The sequence below is a fragment of the Aythya marila genome (assembly GCF_965140915.1).
Source record: "Aythya marila genome assembly, chromosome: 1".
Classification (NCBI taxonomy): domain Eukaryota; kingdom Metazoa; phylum Chordata; class Aves; order Anseriformes; family Anatidae; genus Aythya; species Aythya marila.
Genome location: NC_139042.1, coordinates 24,942,070 through 24,965,935, shown reverse-complemented (window position 1 = coordinate 24,965,935; position 23,866 = coordinate 24,942,070). Strand labels below are relative to the sequence as shown.

The 23,866-nt window shown below is 39.0% G+C and overlaps 1 protein-coding gene across 3 annotated transcripts in view; it reads left to right on the top strand.

Moving 5' to 3' along the window:
* DCLK1 (doublecortin like kinase 1) overlaps nucleotides 1–23,866 on the top strand; it is a 238,149-nt gene that overhangs the window by 175,665 nt on the left and 38,618 nt on the right. For 2 of the 3 annotated variants that reach the window (XM_082775454.1, XM_082775455.1), the window contains exons 7-10: nucleotides 13,036–13,120; nucleotides 14,463–14,571; nucleotides 19,723–19,780; nucleotides 21,476–21,595. In XM_082775454.1, the coding sequence (XP_082631580.1) occupies nucleotides 13,036–13,120; nucleotides 14,463–14,571; nucleotides 19,723–19,780; nucleotides 21,476–21,595 (372 nt within the window). Of the gene's footprint in view, nucleotides 1–2,072; nucleotides 6,931–13,035; nucleotides 13,121–14,462; nucleotides 14,572–19,722; nucleotides 19,781–21,475; nucleotides 21,596–23,866 lie in introns of those variants that run through there. The other variant, XM_082775456.1, reaches the window with a different exon arrangement.

Genomic DNA, 23,866 nt, shown 5'->3' with positions numbered 1-23,866 from the left:
TAGCTTTTGTAATAGTTTATGAACTTAGTTTTTCCACTCTCTTGTAATCAGTGTCGGTACTTCAACTGGAGTGGAAATGTTTTATACTTTATATCTGATTTTTCAGTTGCTTCCCATTATTATAAGGATTTTTTTCTAGAACCTACAGGATGATAAAAAATTAGACTTAAGGCACTTCTTGCCTAATCAGACAGAGAAGTTTTATTCTGGGTATATAAGGATTTTTTGAGTTGTATGTGTCCAAGAAGGTTGTACTCATTCAACAAGTTTTGTCTTTTTATTAATATATGCAAAATAATAGATAGATTCTCCTCATATTTTTTTTTTTTTTTAAATATACAGCTCTTCAGCAAAGTACAGGCAAGGGAAGTTCTTGCAGATAAAAATATCTTCCAAGTATTTAAAACTATATGAAAGGGCAGAGAATAAGATCCTGAAATCTTGTGCATGATTCTTCTTTAAAACAGTCATATTCCCCAAATACTAAAAGGCAGTCCTACAGATCTATTTTTAATATATTCAGAAGACTAAGCAATTTCCTGGAACGTGCAATTCAAAAGTTTGTTAACTTCAACCTAGCAACTCCAAAACTGTATGTGCACAAAAGAAATTTTAGCACTTAAATACTTTGTATTCAAAACAGAATGGGCTTCTCTGTTTGAAGTTCTTGTTTGGTCCAGATTGTTCACAACAAAAGAGAAATTTGTTTAGGACTTGATTTTCAAAAGTGTGTATCATGGCTTACTGTATGTACATGTGCCCATGTAAAATAAGGATTCCAAGGAACTAAAATATGTCTCAGGGAATTAACATCCCTTTTATTTTTCCTTTGCCTGCAAGTAAAACAGAAACCTTTATAGATCATGTAGAGCATTGTGATTTTGAAATTTGTAAGGGATTCATTTTAGGTAGTCCTTGTTTTATAAAATAGCTTTTGGATTTTTTTTAGTTACCTTCCAGTGATGAACGAAGAACAAAAACCCTAAAGCTGGCTCCATCAGCCTTCCCCTTCTTACCTGTTCTTGTATTTTTCAGATCTTGCCAATGTTTTGTCTTGAACTTGTTTTGCTGTACTCTGTAAACATGTTTTGTACTTAAAGGATGCCCAGAAACAGCTGAAAGGTAGCAGAGCTTGGCTATGTGGTGCTGGGGAGGCAGAGAGCTGCAAGCCATGTGACTGCTCAGCACCTCTCTGCACCATCAGCTGTGCTGAATTCACCCTAAAAAAATAGTACTCTAGCCCAAACCGCTTCTCCTCATTGAACTTTCTTTCATTCTGTGCTGCCGTGTGCCTTGGAGGAGGTTGTTGTGCTGTGTAGGTTGACTAGGGCAGTGTCTCATCCCCTAGCACCTCCAGCATTTGAGGATTATCTGATCACTCAGAGGATGCTCAGAGTGGGTGTTGAAAACTGAAGTGGATCCGTACACTCAGACTTGCTCTCTCTGCTGTCATGAGCTGGTTGCTTGGCTACCATCAGAAAGAGCCAGGACTGGGGGATTTTACATGCTGCTTTACACACACAGGCCCCCAAAAGTGGAAAAAAGATACTATTGTCAGTGCACTACAGGTAACGGCAGTGTTCACTGTCAGCATTCAGGGCTCAAATGCTGCTGGATCCGTGGTATATGGCCAATGGGTGGCAAGTTTTGATTACCTTGCAATGTAAGGTAAGCATTTGCTTTCCTACTGCTGGCAACAAAACAGTAAAAAGGGGAAATATATCCTATTTTGGAAAAAAAGAGATTAAATTCATATTGCCAAGTCTCCAAACAATTAGGAGACTCTCGAAAAGTCAAAGATTGTTTAGTAATGTTTAACAGGAAAGAATCAAAGGAAAAACTCACTGCCTCTTAGAATATCTTGTGCATTGAAACTCCAGATTTATTTACAGTGATCTATTTGTTGACTAAAAATAATTGTATGAAAATAAGCAAAAATCTGATTATATGGTATATGTGTATTTTATGTTAAACGACATCTTCTGGTCCACAGTAACAAAAAGATTGTTAGACAGTAGCAGTGCAAGAAACCGAACACAATAAACAAATCTATACTGCACTTCATCTTACAGGACCTGTATCGCCCACTCTCCTCGGATGATTTGGATTCAGTAGGAGACTCAGTGTAAAAGAGAAAATGGAACAATGTTTATGGTTTGTGATTTGGTGAAGGTTTAACATTTTTAAAGAGAATAGCTGCTAATTTACAGTAATAGTGAATCACACAAAAGAGTTTTGCATATTTAATATTAAAAACACGGGGCCAAATTAATTCTAGTGTGCGGGGGTATTTTTGGCTTTACCACTGCATTTTAATGCAAGAATTTGTAATGAATGAGCCATTGAATATGCCCATCAAGTACAAAACAGCATTGTGCACACTTAAAGCAATGGAGATTGAATAAGGTGAATATAACGCACAAATCCATAGTGGGCACATTTATGAATAGCACTCTTTTTATCATCTGAGGTACTGATTATATGTTCTGTTTTTAACATAGGTATCTTTATTCATTTTGATACGAACAGTTAATGAATGCTTTGCTTTTACCAATGAATAGGTAAAATGCAGGAAAGAAAAAACCTGCCATATTAAACTGCTTGTACCACGCTGTCTGATCCCAACACAAACATTTGGAGCGCTCTCCTCTCCTTCCTTTCAGAGTTTGGTCTTTTTAGCTAAGTGAAAGGAAAAAGAAGAAATCTTGTGTGGTCGCAGAACAGAAAGTAAATGCTTTCAAAGCAAAGTTAAAGTTATCTTCTTACATTCTGGTGAGTGTAAACAGATGAGTGGTTGCAGGCAACATGAATGTTTTACCTTGCAAGAGCTGTAAATACTGATCATCCAGGTGTTGCAAGTAAATACGGACACATTTCTAAAAGAGGAAATAGGTGGGCCTGCTGGCTACCAGTGTAATCTGACACACGTATGATGACACCTTTTGGTAAAACACATTTTGCCTGAGAAACCTGTGATTATTTGCACTTATGTTAAGGACAAGAACATTTTTTCGTTGGCTTGCAGTAATAAGGCAGTTGATGCCATTTTAAAATGAAAGCACACAGAAATGGCGGTGTTGTAAATCATCCTCCTACTGACCTAATTTCTCTGCTTTCATAATTTCTAGAGGTGGTCGTTTTGTACAGCATGAATATGCAAAACTCCTTTAGTGTTAAAGTAGGTCATGCATTATAACCAGTTGCTTAACAAATATCTACTAATTTTATTTGTTTTCTGCTGCTTTATTGTGAGAATTTTAGTTGACTACATTAATTTACATAATAGCAATATTTCCTATTGTATGTTGCATATTCCTTTAATATTTATCTGTTATATTTAAGCCCATAGTGTAGTGATGGCACACTGTTCCTGTTTCATACACTTCTTTTCAGTATCTTAAGTACTAATAGTTTAAGAATTAGAAATTAGTGTGATTCTGATCCTCAGCAAAAATCTATAGAGATTATATTTTTGGTCTACTTAGTGATGATTTAATATATTTTGAAAGCAGGCAAATTTACTTAATAGAATAAAATGGTTAGCTGCCACATGCCAACTTTTAAATACAGTGAAATAATTTCTTCGCACTGATTTGTCCGTAATAAAATTCAGCAGCTGAAAAATGTTGGCATGTGACATAAAGGCTTCGCTGTATCATTATCATTTTCTTTATGGAGGATATTTACAAAAACAAATAAATGGGCAGCAGAATACAAAACTTACCTTCTCTGTTTTCCATACTCGGTTCCAGTATCACCTGGAGGGAAAGTCACTCATCTGGCAGGTTTGCTGAAGCAGTTAGGTCATTTCAGTTTGAAATGCATGTTTTGCCATTCCTGCTTCAGACTTCGGATTTAAAACTGCTTCCAGCAATAGGAGCAGTCCCCCTCACGTACTCACAGGGCTGTCCTGTTCTACTGAAAAAGTGCACAGCTGTGAAGTTTCTTGCATTTTTGCCTGTTAGGAGGGAATGTCTTAGTAAAATGTATTACTTAATCCCAAGAAACCTGTATTATGTTAAGGTGCATTGGGATCAGCTTCCAAAAATTCAGAGAACTCCACCAGACTGAACAAAACACGTACTGACTTTTTGCAAATTGCTTTTTCGTGTAAAGAAAATAAATTCCAGGAATTTTATTTTTCCTCCCCTCTTCTTTATAGACTACTGCTGCTTAAGGCAGTTTATTAAGAATGTTTGCTCTGCACAGAGAGCCCAGCTTGCCAGCAAACAGGCATGGTGTGGCTTTGCCTAGCTGTGGAAAAGAAAAATGGAAAAATCAGTAATCGTTATCATAGCGAGTTTTCCATCAACACTGTTGCAAAGAATATGCTAGCCTATAACATTTAATCATTTCAACATATGACTTGTATTAAGGGGCAATTCAGGGGCAATATGTATCATTAATATTTCATTTAAGGAATGAAAGTCCCTTAGAGATTGAAAAGGTACACTGTTTATAGACTTTGAGATCCCTTTTGTGTGGAATGTAATTCCCATTATACATGAGCAGAAATGAAATGTTTCTTTTGAGCAAGACCAGAAGGTTTCAGTTTATTGGTGAAACCGAAATTGTGTTTCATGATGCTGTAGTTCTACTCGCAACAGCACGGGTTTTAGTTTGTCCCTAAATTTCATCAGCTTCATTAAATAACAGAATAGCTCAAGTAACTTTATAGTGTCTGAACCTCTCATAGTTCTCTGTATGCTGCATTATTTGTGCCTACTGTCAGGTGATTATGATGTAGCTAAAGAGTTTCGTATAGATTGTGAATGCTTTGCTTCCCTTTGAGCTTTTTGAATACGTGTTTATTTCCCTAATGCTTTCTGCAACTTTCTGGATTATTTTTAATCTCTTTCCTTTTTCTTTTCTGCAACAAACAGTTCACATGTGAAGCACAGAACGTGTCTGTGTGTGTGTACTCTGTGCACACACGCACACACAAATACATTCATTAATGGCTACGAAATCCATGCACAGTTAAGTCACATATGTGGCTTCTTTAAATGAATATGTGGGGAAAATATATGATGGGAAGATGTTCATCTTGTGGGATTCGCTTCAGCTCTGTTCAAGGCGATGGAGCTGTACCGATCTCTCCCTGCTGAGCAGTTCCCCTTAGGAATCCTACACAATTTTAAGAGATCTCACGTACAAACGAGGGCTTAGTTCTGCTCCGTTTTAAGTTGGTGGCAAAACCGTGATTGACCTCAAGGTAGGAAGGATAGGACCTTATGCACAAAGTATATATACACTGACAAAACATTAACCATAAAGCTGAAATGGCATTATTTTGACATGGTCAGACCTGTATCTCCTCATCAGCTGCACTGTTCTGCAGTGCAATTGTTAAGTCATGCAATGTTAGAAGTTGGTTCTTCTTGTTGTTGATATCAATAAAATTGTTAACATTCACTATCCTTTGTGAAAATTGATTTTCAATTTTTGACATAATTCAGGGACAACACATTACATTTGGTTATTTTTCCCTTCAAGCCATTTCCACAGGCTGTAAAATGAAAATTCTGGGGCATTAATATTGTGAATATAAATGTGCATTATAAGAAGGGATACATAATGTTAAACAGTCTGGAAGAACATATGGATTTGAGGTTGTTTGACTTAACAATTCAAATAAACAGTAGTGTTTAGTTTTACAGTTGTGTATTTCACACTGCATTTGAACTTTCCGTGGTGTAGTATGTTACAGAAAATGTTCTCCAACTCTAAAAGTTTAAATTCATTAACAGTAATATAGAAAAGAACCTCTGATCAATCCAGGCTGCCTGTTTTGTCAAAAACAGTAGAAAAATAAACGAAAAATCTTTACGGTGCTAAATTACCTTGTCACTTGATGAATACTAAGATTAATGTCATCTGTGCTTTTTCTTGTATACAGCCTAATACAAGATTGCTCTTAATTTAATCTTCACTTTCAGTTCATCTGTTAGTGATAGCACAAGATCTTGTGAGTTGTCAAGAGGAAAACAACCTTATGTTACTCAGCCAGCAGTAGCTTTACACACAGGTAGCAGTAAGCAAGTGATGGTTGCACTCATTTGAAAGAGGTGTAATGCCTCACAAGCAAATCCCTCTGTTCACAAGGCAGTGTTACTCCGAGCTGTGCTTGCTGTAGTAACACCTTTCGACTGGCTTGTTTTGCCTCTTTCACCGTGCACCAGATTTTTCAGGATGGCTGGGTGCCCTAACTCCCCACTGAAGTCAATGGATATGTAGATATGTTTGTCGTGTACGCACAACTTAATAGAAGGGTTAAAAACACACACAGAGCCTGCATACGTACTTGTATGCATTTTAGTGTCCGTGTTTGTGCATGTTGATTATATTCAAATTCGCTTAAATTAACCCTCAGCAGTGAAGTATGACAAAAGATATACTGTATTCAGCGTGTGCTTGTTGTCTGATGTTACATGAGGTAATTAGTTTGTGGTTTGCCCTGCGATACAGTGTTTTGGAGTTTGAGCTGTAGTGAAAGAGGAGCTACCAATGTTTGTGCTAAGACCTCTTCTTTTTTGTTAGTTGCACTATGATCTTGTAAATATTGGCACATTTCCAACATAAGTTTAAGATTTTACAAAGTTATGCATACAATTATTTTTTTTAAAGAAAAGTGCTTGGATATTTGCTTTTTAAAATATACCGGTTTTGTATTAATGTGATGCAGGAAACCAAAAAGATAGCTGTTGATTTATCAGCAAAAAAAAATGTTAAACTTGCAAAAAATAAATGCCGATGAATGTTTTATTTAATATAATCAGCTGAAGAAAATCACCTTCATTTTTGTGCCATTGTTTCATCATACTGTGTTGTACTTGTGTTTCATATTTGACCATGTCATCCTGGTTGCAATTTGTTGTTTCGCTAGATTTAACATTACTGTAGATTATTGTAAGCGATGTAATAAATATATTTAAAAAATACACACTGTTCAGTGAGTTTATTTTGGAAACGTGATTAACAGGCTTTAAAAAAATACTTTCAGTCGGTATTGCTTGTTCATTTTGGATCAGTATTGTCTATCTGACAGTTCACTCGGTCTAAGCATATGGGATTCATGCATCCCGGTGGGTTCCTTTAAATAGTGGATGCATTCAATGCTTTTTTCAATAATAAACTCCGAGCCATGGTATTTAGATGTAAAAGATCCTTCAAGGAAGAATTTGTTTTTAATGGGATTTATGGAGACAGTGAGTGTACCTGCCTCGAACTGCTTATGGGTAAGAAGTGTGCACGCAACGGGGTAGATTTAAGTATGAAGTGGGAAAAGAGCATGCTGCATCCACAGCAAGGTACGAGCCCCTGCTGACAATTGAGCTGTAGCAGCTCTCTTCTCATGTCACGTATTAGGAAAACATGCCTGTAAAAAGCTAAGAGTACTGAAACATACCCACAGCGTTTTAAAGTATGTACCTTGTTTTGTTGATACAGCTTTCTACTCTTTTGCATATATGTTTATATATATAAAACATACATATCCTTTGCCAGGCTGATGCTTCAGGTGACTCTCAGACACTCTCCTAGAGAGATCTGTGGCCCTCCTAAAAATTCCGCTTTTGAAACCCTTTTCTTAATGGTAAATAGGTCTGCCTGAAAAAGTCATACGGACACAGAAAGGAAACTGCATTACAGAATGGAGAAATACTGGAGGCACAATAAGCTAGGTTTCTGTCTACCAAGTAACAGTTAAAAATATCAGGAGAGCTTTCAAAAGAGTTGCAAAACAAAAGTGGTGACTGCTCTGTCCTTATTTAGGTGGAAGAAATCAGAACCTCCTTTGACTGCCTTTGAATTTTTATATTGTAGTCGAGTGGAAAATTTTATCTGTGTACGGCTTTAGAAGAGGAAAAAAGAAACCTTCACATTGCACCACTGCACATGTAACTTTTTATGTTAACCACGGTATGGATACAGTAATGCTAGGTCAACTTCCGATACCATGAACATGATACATCCATTTTTTTTAGATCATCAATCTTCTCTCAAGGATGCCAAAGGTTGAGGGAGCCTCCTGTCTGAATTATGGCTCAGCTTTGGAAGCAGCTGTTAGGAACTAGCGGGGGTTACATTTAAGTTTGCTGTTAAATACCATATAGAGAACTCTGTGGGTCTCTCAGAATTGCCTTGTTACTCAATTCAACTCAGTATATAAGCAGTTGATGCTCCAGCTTAATTTTTTGTAACAGAACCAAGTGCTTCAGCTTGGAAGTTTAACTTCAGTCTGCCAGCTCCATTTTCTTGCAAACTCGCCCGGTTGTCTCTCTGTCCCTCAAAAAGGAAAAATAAGTTCACGACACATGCTGGGTTATTGCTTTTGCTGTTTGCATTTACCTCTTTTTCCAAGCTATGTAAATCCTGAATTGCATAAATGAAAAAAAAAAAAAACAACCAACCTTTAGATTTAAAATTCTTTTAATTCACTTGTTTAACAGTATAGTGCAAGGTGTAGAGCTATGGATAAGTAGCATATTGACATACATTTTTTATTACTCCTTTCCAAATGAAGCAGTTTATAAATGAATGTGGATCTTACGTGTCAGTTCAGTGCAGTGTCCGACTTTGCAAAGAAAACAGTTGCATCATTTCTCTTTCTGTACATGGAATTCCACTGGCTTCCATTCTTTCAGCAGGAAGATTTGAGGTTTCTCCATGAAGTAATTTTTTGCCAGCTCTGTACTGTTTACATGAAAACTTCTTTCCCCTCTCAGCTGGCTGGGCCAAAAATGCAAGTGATTAAACAAAGGAAAATCAAAAACATTTTTCTCCAGATAGAGTCAGGAGCTGGAGTTTCAGTGTAACCCTTTGTTTCTCTTTAAGCTGAATAGTAAGGAAAACTTGGTTTGTCTTCTAAAAGTTGCATCCAAATATATTTGTTTTATTATGTTAAACCAGCTGTCCTCTGCTTAACACTGCTACATATTACAAGAATTTGGTGAGTCCTTCAGAGTCCTAACTGCACTGTACTGTTGTCTTTATTTACCATTAACCATGAGGATCTTTAGGCTGTGGAGCTGGCTGTGTCAGAAATTCACAACAGCTACCTTGCAAAGGTTACTTATAACCAAAGTGAGCACTAGCATGGGCTCCATAAGAGCTGAGCTGTTTTGCTTTATCTTTAATCCTATTTCCCCTTGCTGATTTGAACTTTATCTTAAACATGCTACAGACACACGTAGCTTTTTCTCTTCCCAGGCTTTTAAATTACATAGGATTCTTGGGAATAAGGAAAACCTTAAGAGACATCACTTAAAAACATCAAGAATTCCCTCGTCCCGGGCCTCATTCCTGCATTTACAATTTGTTTACTAATTTTAACCTTTGCTTCATTAATGCCATTTCTCAACGAGTATAACTCTGCATGAGTTCCAGGCTTAGCTTTACACCTGTGTGCCTTTCTGTTACTCACATTTCATCCAGATGCTTCCTTCATGCCGTGAAAATACAAAGGAATCTATTGTTGAGAGAGCTTGTAGGCTCCATATGTGCTAATAAAGGTTTTGAGAGGTTTGGAAAATATAATGCAGTGTTTGGTTTTTAAGATTCAGGAATCTGAGTTGCATAATCAAACTTCTTTGGGCATACTTGTTTAAGTTTCCTTTCATAATAGCTGATAGTGATAGTCCACAAGGATTATTCCTGCTGTTGAGTTGAAGTGTGGTTTTAAGATTAATTTAGGACAAAGGTGAGTATGGGGAGAGAGAAATTGCAATAATATTTATTTTACTGCCGTTTTTCATGGATTTAGCACAATTTCCACTGAGATACAAGCTATTCACAAAACAGTTGCTAAATAAATCTCCCAGTGAGACACGGATGAAACTCTAGAGCACTAATGTTTCCATTCACATCAATGAGATGTGTGGTGTGTTGGCCATCTGTTATATAAAACTGAATAGGATCTGAAGTCCTTACACCAAAGACCTGATTTTTTTATGCCATCGCTTTTATGGAGGTGTGCCATAAAAATGGCCATGTGCCGGCAACCTGTGCAACGGGACCCCTTTAAATCCGTGTCAAAGCGATGACATTTCGAGCACCTCAGCATCTCTTAAAATTAAAACAGCTAATTGCATTAAGGTCTGTGTGTTGAAGAGATTATACTCTTGCTTAGGGTTTGTTTTTTTTTTTCCTCCCATCTGTAATATCCCTAATGGGGTCCGCAGCTGGGAGAACAACAGCGTGCACAACAGACTGCCTCGCGATTGGCAAGCCAACTGGAAGGAACACCAAGACCCACAAGGATTGCTGGACCCGGAGGGCTTTCAGCTTGAGAACAACGAGCTAATTAAAGTCTAAATAAACGCAATGTCCTTCTAGCTTAAGTAAAGATAAATAAATAAGTGCCTGCGTGTTGTTCCAAGGGGGCTGAATAAAGACCAAAATACTTGTGTGTCATGTTTACCTTGCAACATCTCCTTAATTGTGGAAGGTCTGTGAGCAAACCTATGATTCCTGATGGTTTCTAATCTGTTGTTTTAATAGGTGGGGTTCAGCAAAGGTAATAAAATATCCATTTTCTTTGTTTAAAGCTCAGCACTTGCTGAAGTGCTGTGCAGAAGTGGGACCTAAAAGGAGTCTCATTTCGGAAGGACCGAACAGTTGCAGTTCTCAGCTCAGCCAGAGCTTGAGGATCCTTGAGAAATTAGGTTCCCAGATAGAAATCTGACTCTCTCTAGGCACTCATTCGGTGAAGCTGTGGCCACCGAGATAGGTCTGGGCTTTAACATCTCCCATGCTCACAGATCAGGACAAGGAGTGCACGACTCTGTGAGGAGGCCGTCGAACTGCCAGAGGAAGCAGCAGAGGGGTGCAGTCAGCAGTGCTCGACCTAACATCTGCCAAAAAGTGTAATCTCACCGTTCAAACTGCAAAAACTGAACAGAGTAGTTGTTTGATAACCTGTTGAAATATTGGAACTAACCTTTAAATGTAAAGATTCGTTTAATGAACTGAATATATAATAAATAACTAAACATTGCAATTCCTTTAGGAAAATGCTGTGGAGTGGAAAAACAAGTAAGAAATTGCATGCCTAGTCTAGGAAAACAAACAAACACAGCAGAATGAGCAGAGAAAATATGTATGGTTGTGTTTTTTTCCTGCTAATTTTACAATCAGGAATGTAAAGGAAACATTTCTCTATCGTTATGTGCATGTAAAAATAACGAGTTTGAGAATGACTTCTCCAGCTCTGAGAGATCATAGCATTTTCCCGGTACCTTGATCCTCCTCTGCTCGTTTATTCAAAAATGAACCTGAGGTAAGTTTTTCCTGAGATGTCTAGCAGAATTTAGCATGGGAATAGCACATGCATAAACATGTCCTCATCGTGAAACGAGGCTGCAGTGTCTTAGCAAACTGCATAAAATCAGCCAGTGCTCGCTTCTGTTGTCAAGAGGCAGCAAAAGTAGTCCAAAAAGTGATTAATGGAATTTTTAATTCTGCTCAAAGCTCAGAAGAAATGCTTGGATGGAAGAAAAGAATGAGCTGGGCTGGGCTTGATTAAAAGACGAAAACAGGCCAAGAATCTCCTCGTAGATGGGCTGTGTGCAAGCTCTCCAGATTATTTAGTGAAAAGCAGGCTGAGTTCAGCCTTTGTCTCAATCATCTGACCTTAATCTATTGTGGGAGAAATTAGAAATCTGTCTTTTCAAATGAACTCAGCACACTGGCCAGCTTTTAACTCTGCTAACTGCATTCTCCCTGGCTCCATGCTCTGCACAATTTGCAGCTACTGCCTTGTTAGTTGTTCGTGCTGCAGTTGTCTGCTGCGCCACAGCAGATGAGGTGGTCCTGCAGAAGGTCTGCTGCCTTTGTAAAGTGCATTGACACCCTGATGGGCGTCCAGATACCTTGCAAACACAGACGAGGAACCAATACACAGCGTTGCTTACATGTCACAGCCTATGATTTATATAATATATAGACAGGAGGTGACTGAATACTGCAGTGCTTTGTAACCTTTCAGCATGCAAACTATGTGAACCCAGGAGAGTTTTAGTGCTGGAAATCCTCTGAATACTTCTAAACTCACATTGCAGCATGAGAACCTGAAGAAATGCTCATTTTTGCTCTAAGTTTAAGGGACCACGGTTACATTTGTAGCTTCCTCTGGTTTCTGCTGAACATGGGAAAATCCTGAGGATATATTTGCCTGACCGTTATACAGCACAGGATAAAAATTTTGAATGAAATCCAGCCCATCTCGTGTCTCTGTGTTGTTTCATCCATCTAGATGTGTGATGAAGCAGTCTTCCTGAAGTACATAGCTAGATTTTATACAGAACTGATAAACAGAGATAGGTTTCCCAAGTGAGATCCTGCCTGCTGTATTTTCAGCATCCAAGCTGGGAGGCTAAGGGTTTCCCTCTGGAGGCTGTACGGGTACCTTGCTCCCCCTGTGAGTTGTGTAGGCAAACATAAACACTCGGTGTACAAGGGCTTAAAACCAACGTACAGACCCATGCCCTCAAGTGGGCTAGATCTGGTCACTTTATTTCAAAATAATAATAAAAATATTCACCCTGACATTTATTTTAACCGTACATTTTCATAACGATTTCTCCTTTCTAGAGCACAACTGGGGAGGTTTCCACCAGAGGGGGATTTTCAGAAGTGAGGAATTGCGCCCAAAACAAAACCAGCTTCAGTCAAAACAGATGTTTGTGCTCTGAGTGCCTGCTAGGTTAATGATGCTGCTGAGGGAACAGCTTCCTGCCTGCAGAGGGCATACAGCACCTCAGTTTTCTCTGCCAAAATATGTGTGGAGTAGGGAGAACGAATGGACCACACATAAAAGCATCGCTGCATGTAATGAATCGCGGATACCCACATTTAAACGGAGTACTGAAAGTGCAACTTCGGTGGAATAATTGAAGTGTTCACAAACATCTTCATGTCCCTCCACAAAAGTGAATCAATACTTTGCATACAACACTGAAGCCTCTCTGGGACATGCTGTGGGTACTTGTGCTCCTTAAAAATCATATGTTTTCATTTGTGTCTCTCCATTTCCAGAGCTCCCAACACAGTGGCTCCTCTACCTCATTAGCATCCACCAAAGTTTGCAGCTCTATGGATGAAAATGATGGACCTGCAGAAGGTAACGTTCGAGGGCTGACATTTCAAAGCAGTCGATGTAGTGATAACAGCAGCTGTGTAGGAAATGAGTCATTCTTCCTGCCAGAGAAAGTGGGAGCAGTGCAGGCTGGATGACTCGGCTCGGAGGCTCGGCAGCCTTGGCAGAGCAGCTCAGGTTCGCTCCGGATCACATCTGATCTGGACATCCCTGCTCCGAGGTGTCTCTGTTGTAGGATGCTCTAGTTCCACAGGTGACCCAGCACTGGCTGGGTCATTTTACCGATGTTTTGTCTCATCTGTCACAAAACCAAAGAGCATGCAGCGATTTGGGGTCTTTGCTGAGTGATAACTGGTCTCACCGCATAGTAAGGCTTTGAACGAGGTGGCTGAGGGATAATGTCTGCTCTAACACTGCCAGTTCACACGCACGTATACCTAAGTGTGGATGTATGGCCTTGTCTGATAGTAACTCCTCGTGCTGCCTATGGACTCAGGCAAACCCCAGCCCCCATGTGTCATAACATTCGCTTTTAATACTAAACTGGAACAAAGGACTGATAAAGATATGATACAGTTAGAAGGCGTTGTCTTAGTGAAAATTTCTGAGGTGCATTTTTCGTTACAATATTTGTATAGTAGCTTGTATCAGCTGCAGTTTACAGTTGTCTTTTAGAGGCATGTTAGGTATTTGTAACACGCTATTTCAAATACATTTAAAAATAATGGTACATGAATGAGCACTAAAACACATGAAACTACAAACTTTTCGTATGCTTAGACACTGTGTAATGCAATTTTACCTAAACATCTGGTGCCCAGGTTGCATGTGAGGTAGTATTATTGAGAACATTTGTTTAAAAACTAAATATTTAATATTGGGGGAGGGGGAGAACTAGCACTTAGCACATGAGGAGTTTTATGGATGTCTCAGTTTACAGGATGTAATAAAATAAGTGCTTGAGTGTTGGACTTCTTTGGTACATATATTTAATCATGCTGTGTCAAGGAGTTCCAACCCTTTTTGGAGGCTGGTCTGCGCTTGTGCAGTTCACAGAGGCCTTTTCATAATTAAAAAAATACAATTTTGGTTTTGTCCTGGGGGCATATTGCAATGGGAATGGTAAACTATGTAACAGTCGAATGGTGGTATGTTTGAGCCCCCAGAAGTCTTATTTTTCATTATTGTATCTGTGTGAAACCTGTTGAGTATATACTATGTCAGCAGCGTGGTTTCACTGTACAGTAAGTGAGATACTGACTCTGAATGGTTTCCAGGCTCCTAAACCATAGACTTAAAATGCATGTTATGTGCAACATCTGTGTTTCCTTCACTAACAATAAAAATGTACTAATGATTCTTTCAGAAGTGTTGGAGGAAGGTTTCCAGGTTCCAGCATCGATAGCAGAGCGATATAAAGTTGGAAGGACTATAGGAGATGGAAATTTTGCTATTGTGAAGGAGTGTATAGAAAGGTGAGAAGGATAATTTGCTTATTACTGTAAAAGCAATCATTAATGCCATGCTTTTTCTAGATCATGTCTTTCTTTGTAGAATATAGGACATATGGAGTAAGGTAATATCTCAATGCCAGATGGAAAAACTAGACTAATGCTCTCTCATGTGAAAATAGAGCACATCCAAAGTCCAAGGGACAATCTATGACTTTAATTCTTTGTGGGGTTTGCGTTTTTTTTTTCTGCCGCACAGAGCATGATTTTACCAGTTCCTTGTATCTTTCCTCTTGCACTGAAATAACATCTTTTCTTGCGGTGTGTTCTTCCAACTTGCCATTTTCATTGCACCAGTTAATTATTTTACATCTAGGAGCATTCATAAAGATTTCAGGAAGTTTTCTGTGTGGCACAGTGATTACGGAAAGCACAAAAAGATGGCTTCAGATCCATCTATTCTTCCGTCTGACACTGTGGAGTACCTCTTCCATGCTTATCTTTAATAAAATGTGCATCTGTCTCCTGCTTGCTTTGTACCATTGCATGAGCTCCATCTAACTTTAGGAGTCTGCATTGTAGACATCAACAGCTAACTACCTCAGTGCCCTGTGCAGGCAAAAGGGGAGAACAGTCACCCTTGAAGACAGACAGACTACTTACAGAGATCCACTCTAGGTTAGAGAAGTCACAAGTCACCTCTCACATCTGTGTTGCTTAAAGTGTCTGGGTTGACCAGCTTAGATGTCAGTTACTAAATATATTCAGATGAGCGTTGCCCATCGTGTTTGAACTGGCTGAACCCAGCATTTAGAGTGTAAAGTAGAAGAGAACAGAAGACGAAAATGCTGAGTAAAACTGCAGGTGCTTCTTGGTGGTATTGTTAAAACATTGGAGAACATGGGGTAAAAAAGTCAGAAGATACCTGTATGTGAAAAGATTTTAAGATTGTTCATGTTAGATGGCAGTAGTGTATGAAAGGCAAAAAAAAAAAAAAAAAAAAAAAGAAAAAGAAAAAAAATAAAGCCACAGCTGGAGATGTCCAAAAGAAAAAAACAATAGAGATGTCAAAATCTGATAATGAAATTCCATGAATGAATTTTTATTTCCAGTATTATCATATCCTAGGCTTCCAGAAGACTGTAGCCTCACCTTTGGGCTCAAAGAAAAAATACTTTTGCTCTTTGCCTGTAATAATGTGATTTTAATCCTAGAGACTAAGTCAAGAATAGATCTCATGACAATGATAAATTAGGTTGGCTGGTTTTAAATGCGAGTCTCCTTGGAGAAAGACAGGTCCCACTTTGGATCTGACAGTGTCTGGCAATTTGGAGACCATTAAGGCAGCTGCTGGGGAAGGGGAAAGAGGGAAAAGTGAATTTTGTATCGGCTGACGGTGTGCTTGTGGAACTTGGCCCACGCTGTTGTGAGGCCTTCAGGGCTCTTCCAGAGGGAGTTCATGGTGGAGCTGGTCGTGCAGAGGGCAGTAGCTGTTCAGATCAAACTCTAGGGTCTGAATGCTGGACTGGAGAATATGGAAGCCTAAGGGAAGCAAAGCAAAGCAATATGATATTAAGAAAGCATGATACTACCCTACAGGAGAGAGGTGAACTGATGGAAAGCATGAGTGAACATCTCACTAAGAAAAGAGAAAAAGGAAAGCGGAAAGTGAAGTGAGTACTGACTGAGAGAACAGGGTTACAGGGCAGAATAATCCTTTGTGGTTTGGGTACACTGTCATTCAGAGGAAAATGTTGGCTGTGCTGAGAGCTAGTTTGAACGGACCAGTGTGCATTACCACCATTTCCCAAGCTGAGAGAAAAGACATGCATAATATTAAATATAGGTCCCACCACAACTAAAAATAATACTGATTATAATATACTAGGGAGCTTAAATGAAATCTGTTTCCTGCCCTCTTGTGTATCCTCCCAGTCCCTGAAGTATCTTGTACCATGACGTATTTAGTGAATATACACTAAGCTAGCATGATTACTTAGATATTCCCAAATAAATACTCTCATTGTTTCTGAGCCATACCATACTGCAGATCCCTTGTATATCAGAGAGTTACTACACTGAGAAAGCGTGAACATTAAAACAAAATAGAATTATTTCTGTTGTTTTCCATTTCCAAAGCAGGATACTTCTGCCATCACAAGTGTGGAGGGTAAAATTAAAGGCTCAGAGGGTAAATTAAAGCCAGTATGTGTAAAATACCTTCAAAAACATTCTTCACGGTCTTTCTAAGCAAAAAACACCTCACTTCAAAGTCTGATATGTCCATCATTAGCAGAGCCAGAATTGATGGGGTGATACCTGGGACAGAGGACTTTTCCACTTGCTATTGACGTTCAATTCCTCTGTGCATGAGACTTCAAAGGAATAGTGCCGTGAGGTGTTAAGCAAGTAGGAATGCTTCTTGTTATACATCTTCACTGATCACATGGATATATCTTCTCCATAGCTCCACACTTCAAATGCATTCACAGGCGTTTTCTTCTGACAATGAACAGTATAAATAGAAACTAAAAATGATCTTCAAAATTTTCGTGTGGGGATGTTCAAATTCCATTCCAGGCATTCTTTGCACTCCTGAAGGTGCACACGCACAAACAAAAGTAACGTGCACACAGAAGTAATAAAGGTTGATTTTTGACTCAAGCACAGCGGAAATCACAGTGAACTTTGCAAAAGGTTAAAGCAGATGGAGAGTGTGGCCCAGAGCCCCATTGCGAACTGGAGGTCTGATGCTGTACCCTGTGCTAGCACTGTGGTTCCAGACTTTAATCCCGCAGTAATGTTTCCTACTTCATGTGGCACCTTTTTATTGTTCAGTTTAAGTGGTAGGTGAGAGGTGATATGCCTATTTCGCTGTGGCTTTCTGGCACTGCCATGCATATTTTTGGCGGGTCTGTAACTTACAGAGGTTCCTGGGCTGCTGACAGCCTGCGGTTCTGTAGCTTTTTAGGGGAAAGGATTTGCATTATCTTTGCTTTAATTTTCTTTTTGCCAAAACAAAGAGCAGTCAGAGTTGTCATCTGCTCATTACGTATCTGCTCCATCATATGCGCAATTTGTACTGTGGTGTTTTCATATGTGTTCATTTTTAACTTTCAGATACTTCCAAATTCTGACATTTCCTCACTAGCTCATATTTCCCAGTGTTTTCGAGTACATGGAGTCTCCCATGGCCAACAAAAACCATCAATTTCCTTTCTCATGACAGAAAGGAAGCATTCCTAGGGCAACCAAGGAGCTTGAAAGACACTCCTGCTGAAAGAGAGTGTGTTTTGTCTGAATTTGAACCCCAGATATCTTAATTTCTAATATTCCTTCTCCTACCTCCCCTTTTCATTCCCCAAAACATGGTGTTGATAACTCTGCCTGTCCTCTCACTGTGCTGGGTCTGTAGCCACCAAGCATCAACATGTGGAGTGTGCCCCATTTCTGGGGGCTGTAGCATTAAGCCCTCTGTCAGGGAAGTACAGATAGGAAAAGCTTTAAATTTTTCTTTGCTTAAGCCTTGAACATCCATATTTTCCAAGCTGTAAGCATTGGCATCATCTTTTAATTGATGTCTTAATACAGTCTGTCCTGACACTCCCTGCTGACCTGTGAACTTGAAGTGAAGTAATAGGCTTGTTTTTTTATTCTTTCTGCTAATGTCCCCATGGCCCTTAAATTAATACCTACTGGTACATCATTGCCAGAAGATATCTGTATGCTTAAATATGGCAATAAAAATGCCCAGTCGTTTTAGTAATGCAGTGCTTTCAGCTTAGGACTCACTCTGCATGTCCTGCTTGACAAGCTGTGCACACCTCTAGGCATATTAATTTCTTCATTTAACCTACATATCAATTTAATGGATCAATTTAACTATTTTTTGCTAAATGAAGAATGAAAAATCATGAAGTCACAGAATGCTTTGGGTTAGAAGGGACTTTGAAGACTACCTAGTTCCAAACTGCCATGGGCAGGGACACCTCGCATTAAACCATGTTGCCCAAAGCCCCATCCAGCCTGTCCTTGAACACCTCCAGGAATGGGGCAACCACAGCTTCTCCTGGTAACCCATTCCAGTGCCTCACCACTCTCACAGTAAAGAATTTCTTCCTGATGTCCAATGTAAATCTCCCCTCTTCAAGTTTAAACCCCTTGTCCAGTTGCTACACTGTCTGATAAATATGTTTTGGGGGTATTTTTTTAAAATCCAAATACATACCTAAGGCATATGCCTTATGTAAATTGTTTAAATTTTTATTACATGACAAAAGCTTTTTAGTAAGAGATTTCTCCTATATTGCTCATTCTCCATTTAACCCAATAGTAAAATTAGAACTTGGGACCAGAGATTCTTGGTTTCATCCTTGCAGCCTTCTTTTGATTTTATAATTTGATTAAGAAATGGAAGTTGATCTTGTGAACTTGTCTATAGGCTTTGTTTTCTATTTTAATATTCTATAATATCTATATATGTAATACTGATAAATATTTTATGGTTTCCAAAAAATAATTTAAAGAAACACCCAAAAGGAAATGTGTCCTAAAACTGAATTAATTTTCTATGATTTCTTAATGTCTCCAGAACTGTTCACACTCTATTCCATAAACATCTTATTTAATTCTGCTAGATATATACATGTATTTACAGAATATGCAGAATGTTATTGCAAGGTGACCAAGACTGACTTTTTTGTCTTAGCAGTTGTGCGTACAGATGTATAGGTATTTTCCACAGCTCGTATTTTGTTTTATGGAAAACAAAACTTTTAATTCTTAAGAAGAAGATTGGGATCTCTAAATACTGTGTCGGGTTTTGTATAAAACTGCGGAAAAAAGATCAAATAAAATCAGTATAAAATCATAAATAAAACCACTATAAAATTAAAAAAAAAAAAAGACTTTGTTTTGAAAACATTGAAATATCTTTATTAAAAAAAATATGTTTTTTTTCTCAGGCAAGCATATTTAATAAATTTGGCTCAAGTTTACAATTTCAGATAAATTTAAACATTTCTTGACAAAATGAGTACTTGGACATAATTTCTGCCTAGAACATAATTCTTACCAATCACTAATAATGTACTCAAATGACAAATAGAAACTGAACTGAGAAAAATAGAGAAAAATATTCAATGTAATTGAACGTACATTTTTTTCTTTCCTCAGGTCAACTGGTAGAGAATATGCTCTGAAAATAATCAAAAAAAGTAAATGCAGAGGAAAAGTAAGTACAAAAATTCAAATGTGAGCAAAATGTGTTTTTTGTTTTTGTTTTTTTTTTTTTTCAAGAAACATTTTATGGGAGATCCATTTGGGAAGCTGTTATATTTATCTTCTGCCTGGCAAGTGTTAACAACCTTTTTGACTGAAGTCTTTGCCTGTCCCCTTGAGACCCTTGGAGTATCAGGATAAAAAATTACAAAATGCCTTTCAAGATGCATGGGTTGATTCTGCATTTGGTTGGTTGTGTGTAGGTATGTGCGCTCCCCTTGTCTGCAGTTACCTTAGAACCATAGAATCATTTACGTTGGAAAAGACCTCTAAGATCATCTAGTCCACCCATTAACATTGCACTGCCAAGTCACCCACTAAACCATGTCCCCAAGCTCCCAAGCTCCACGTCCAACCTTTCCGTGAACACCCCTGGGGACAGTGACTCCACCACCCTGGGCAACCCGTCCCAGTGCCTGACTGCACTTTCTGAGCAGAAATGTCTCCTCATGTCCAACCTGAACCTCCCCTGGCACAACTTGAGGCCATTCCCTCTAATCCTATCACTAGTTACCTGTGAGAGTCCTATCACTAGTTATCTGGGGAGCTGACCCCCAGCTCCCCACATCTTCCTTTCAGATAGTTGTAGAAAGCAATGAGGTCTCCCCTGAGCCTCCTCTTCTCCAGACTAAACAACTCTAGTGCCCTCAGCTGCTCCTCACAGGACTTGTGCTCCAGGCCCTTCACCAGCTTTGTAGCCCTGCTCTGGACACGCTCCAGGGCCTCGGTGTCCTTCTTGTAGCAAGGAGCCCAAAACTGAACACAGCACTCGAGGTGCGGCCTCACCAGAGCTGAGTGCAGGGGGACAATCACCTCCCTGCTCCTGCTGGCTACACTACCCCTGATACAAGCCAGGATGCTGTTGGCCTTCTTGGCCACCTGGGCACACTGCTGGCTCATACTCAGCCAGATATTGACCAATACCCCCAGGTCCTTTTCTGCCAGGAAACTTTCCAGCCACTCTTCCCCCAGCCTGTGAATGCGCATCCAGCTTTTATATTCCCAATACTGACAGTAAAGAAACCATATAATACAGAGTGTAGGTTTGTGCAGGAAGTTTGTAGGTTTGTGGCCATAAACCAAATAACTAAAGACATACACCCAATGGTACCTCACCCTAATACTCCAACTGAGACAATATCTGAGAAGGATTCTTTTTTTCAGTATTACGTCTCCTATCTTTCATAATCCCAGATGTCATAGAAAAAAAATAATATAGCAACACCAGTCATTGAGTCTAATCAGTATCATCAGGTTAATCAAGTTGATGTCAGTTTTATACAAAATGAATTTCTGTTACCTTTAAAATTTTTATAACAAAAGATTCTCTCAGAAGACGTGATGGTATTAGTAAATGGACAAAAGATTTAAAAGCTTCCATACTAAATTTTTCTCTGTGTTGGAAACACATCTTTTCCTGCCTTTCTTTTTGGGTGTTCTATTCTCTGTTCTTTTTTCAGTTATCATACTGATGTTGTTTCTAGTCTTGTTTCTTCTATATTGCCAGAGGCAACAGCTATAACCTTTTTTTTTAAAACCCTGAATAATCCATGTAGGTCTCAATTCTCTCTGCATTTGGAAAATGTACATGGAAGTGAAAGTTTTTCCCACCAATCTATAGTCATTGAAGATTTCTTTTGTGTGGCAGGAACACATGATACAGAATGAAGTATCTATTCTAAGACGAGTCAAGCATCCCAATATTGTACTTCTGATTGAGGAGATGGACATGCCAACCGAGTTGTACCTTGTCATGGAACTTGTAAAGGTGAGTATTTTGGAGTTAAGCTCCTTATTAAGAACTTTTTCAACCGTATTCAGAAATCACATTGGTACTAGAGCTTACTAATAATCATATAATCCTAGAATAATTAAAACGGTTGGGTCTTGTCTAGCACTCTACTGAAAGATGTGTAACCTGCACTCAAATGCTTCTTATAACTTTCAAATAAATACTCATCTAGCTTTCTGTAAAGCCCCCTCAGAAGAGCTCTATGGATAGTACTTCAGACATGACCATTTTTATTTGCTCCTCCAGAAGATTTCTCTTTTAAAAGTTTTCTCTTAAACAGTAGGCATCTGCCTGGAGGTGAACTGAAAGGCCCCCCACTTTGTATAGGTATAAATACCAGCTTTCAAAATTCAATATTCTTTGAAAAAAATAGAGTTTAATTGCATCTTACTAATTTATATTAAATTTAAACAATATTACTTGTCTCTTTACTGGTTTATATTAATGCACTTTCAGATAATAACCTAGATTTCAGCTGGAGGAGAGGGGAAGTGAAAGAGGAGAACCTGCTATTTAAAGCATGGCTCTGTTCTGAAAACAAACTTTGCAAATGCAGTATTTATATTTGGAGCCCTATTTATTCCTTCATTGTAACTTCCAGATCTCATGCATTTATTTTGTTCTCTGGTGGAATTACATATTCAAAATGGATTACGAAACTCAGACCAGGTCATCTCTTGTCCCCATACTGTCAACAAGACAGTGTATGAAGTCTGAATTTAGCTCTCAGTTCTGGTACTAATACACAAGTATGTCATTCTGCATAAAAGGTGGTAAAATACTTCTGAGTAAATTATCCAAATGAGGACAGAAAGTCACAGAGGACATTTTGTCCTCCATATTTATTGTTACAGAATACACCTGTTTTTCACATTGATTATGAAATCAGCAATTCTTCTTCCTTCCTCAGCTCTTCTGCAAAAAGGAAATTCCAGCAGCCACCTCCAGACCTGTATCTTGACCAGCAAGTTCTCCTGAGGCAGTCTCTCAGGTCTATACCTGGGAAATCCACTGATTTAAGTGTTTAAGGACAAATATTATAGTAAGGAAACCTTGGCTGTGCAGCAGCATTTAAACACAGGCCTATTGTATGTGGATTCTCGACACTTAAGAGCAAATCAGCCACTTAAGATCACTTCCACTTAAAAGCATGGTCACCTTCAGTAGGCATCCTCTGTATCTGTGGTGAAAAACAGTCACCATCAGAGCAGCTAAAAGTATTTTGTTTGGTCTGTTATCCCCTGTGCTGTCTGGTAGCAGACCAGACAAGCTGTGTTTCCAGTTGCACTTCTCTGCTTTCTGCAAAGCTGCTGTGCTGCTGGGAGGCTGTCAAGTGGGTGGATGGCCACAGATTCTCCTTGTCCCTACAGCAGGCTGAGACAGCCTTGCTGTCCCTGGGAAGCTCAGGTTATGCCCTGAGATGGCAGCATTGCCCTTAGAGGTGTGAGCCTTCCAGATGCATACTTGGCTGGAGTGGTGCTGTGGAGCTTATGGTCTAGCTAACCCTGGTGTCCACCACCTCCAAGCCCTGAGGAAGCACACAGGGACATGGTGGTGGCAAGGAACTGACAGGCTACTTGTCATCCTCATTTAGGCTCTGATGGAGAAGTTAAATCCCAAGAAAAAAAGCAAAATGCTCACACTCTGTAGCCAGTCCCAGAAGAATATTCCCACCTTCTTCATAGTCACAGCCCTCTCATGGACTTGTGAGTGCAATGTGAAATAGCACAGCTTTAGATCAGATGCCATTAACCATCTAACACTATTTTAATCATAATTATTACTCTTTTATGTGGTAAATGAGCTCGCTGAGATACATGCTACTGTAGGCTTTCTGCAGTGCCCGTGATAGCTTGTTCAAAGGTACCTCAAGTACTCTTGCACAACATTGTAATCTAGCGTAGCCACCACTTCAGCCTCTATTGATCAATCCTTCATCTTGGCCCCATGAGGTGTGCTAAGAAGTAAAAGCTGTGCCTTGTCTAACATGCCAAGACTTACGCACATAGCTGGTTTTATGGGTGCAACCTGCTGTGCTATTCATGCTTGAAAAATGTTCAAACTGTAGTCTCCAGTGAATTTTTAATCAAAGTCCTCCTCAGCTAAATAAGAGAGGAGGAGACCAGAAACTCTTGCAAAATAACTAGCCTAAAAGATTTATATAAAGAAAACCATTCATCACTTTCTGGAAAAATCTGTTTTCTTGCACTCTTTCTTCTTTACTCTTCAGGGTTTCTGAAAATAGTA